Below are 1,403 nucleotides of genomic sequence, written 5' to 3' on the forward strand. Positions count from 1 at the left end.
GGAAGAACTCCAGCTCTGTGCAGAGGGCCTGAATAATGCTTTGAACCACTTTAAGGGCTTTATTCTCCTATCACTCCACACCTTCGAAAGTTGCAACTTGAGAAGTGCCTGGTGCTGCCGGCTATACAGGGAGGAATTTCCTCCAGCACGATTTTTAAACAAGGAGGGAGGAACAAGGAGAACCAGAAGATCGATATTATGATGCAGCATAGTTTTTAATGAGAATGAATTTGCAATGCAGTTACAGAAAAAAATAATACAGAACAGAAAGGATGCATTTCAAGTATTTCCAAAAGGGCTGCAACCGATCACCCGCTTCCTCGGGATGCATTTGAGGCAAGATGTTCTTTTTCCTTTGCTGCAGGTGCAGAGTTGGACAAACAAATTAAAGTGATAATAAATACAACTGATGCCTGTCTTAAGGCCCCTGTTTCCCTCACACTGTGGGGCTAGTGCAAACAGCCTGAGTGTAATTCAGAATGAGTCCATATGTGACTAAGAGAATAAGCGCGTGGTTGGGAAAGCATTGGCAGAAAGAGTTTATAAGCATAATATTAGCAATCGGTCTATGAGATAAAGGGGCTGAGCAGACACAGTTCGCATTGAATTCAAGTGGAGCCATGCCTGCCCAGCACTTCTGAAATCTCTGTCTGAATCTCTAGCTTGTTGTTCATTTCCTGGTCTTTCCTTTTCCCATTGATATTCCTGCAGGGTTTAACATGGTGTACACCTTCCACTCAGGTACCTATGGCAAGATAACCCAGAACCGCATGCTCCCCCATAACCGTAACCTCCCCCGTAACCTCCTCCGTAACCACACAGTCCACCATAACGGCCCCCGTAACCACACAATCCCCCGTAACCTCCCCCGTAACCACACAATCCCCCGTAACCTCCCCCATAACCACTCAATCCCCCGTAACCATAACGGCCCCCGTAACCACCTAATCCCCCATAACCATACAATCCTCCGTAATGGCCTCCATAGCCGTACAATCCCCCCAAACCGAATGAGCCCCCATAGCCGGCTCCGACCACAGGTGCTCCAACGGCTCCCACTTCACTCTGCTGAGGGAAATTGCTGAGAATTGGTCCTGGGATGGTTACAACAACCGGTGATGGTCTGATGACCACTTCAGAGTCAGGGCACTGCCTAACGCATAGCTCGTTGCAGCTGCCAGAAACTGAACTGGGTCGGGCCACCCCGCATTCTGGATAGCACAGGCTGGAGCAAGACATCTTTCTGTGATGGAGGTAAACCTGAAACACACAACAGGGACTAAAGTAAAGAAAAGGTACCAGTGTCAGTGGAAGAAAGGACTCAAACCTCAGTTACTATAGTAGTGAGGTCTACAGGGGGCCCGAGAGAGAGAGGAGGAGTGCACTTAGACCCTATATTCGTG

The 1,403-nt window shown here is 48.4% G+C and overlaps 1 protein-coding gene across 1 annotated transcript; it reads right to left on the reverse strand.

Moving 5' to 3' along the window:
• Window positions 1-714: 714 nt before the first annotated feature.
• LOC112123796 (claw keratin-like) lies at window positions 715-1,239 on the reverse strand. Its single transcript, XM_024222377.2, has one exon. It carries the CDS (start codon window positions 1,237-1,239, stop codon window positions 715-717), a length of 525 nt encoding a protein of 174 aa, XP_024078145.2.
• Between the last annotated feature and the right edge of the window lie 164 nt (window positions 1,240-1,403).

Source organism: Terrapene carolina, unplaced genomic scaffold (genome assembly GCF_002925995.2).
Source record: "Terrapene carolina triunguis isolate 2854851 unplaced genomic scaffold, T_m_triunguis-2.0 Scaffold16207, whole genome shotgun sequence".
Taxonomy (NCBI): Eukaryota; Metazoa; Chordata; order Testudines; family Emydidae; genus Terrapene; species Terrapene triunguis.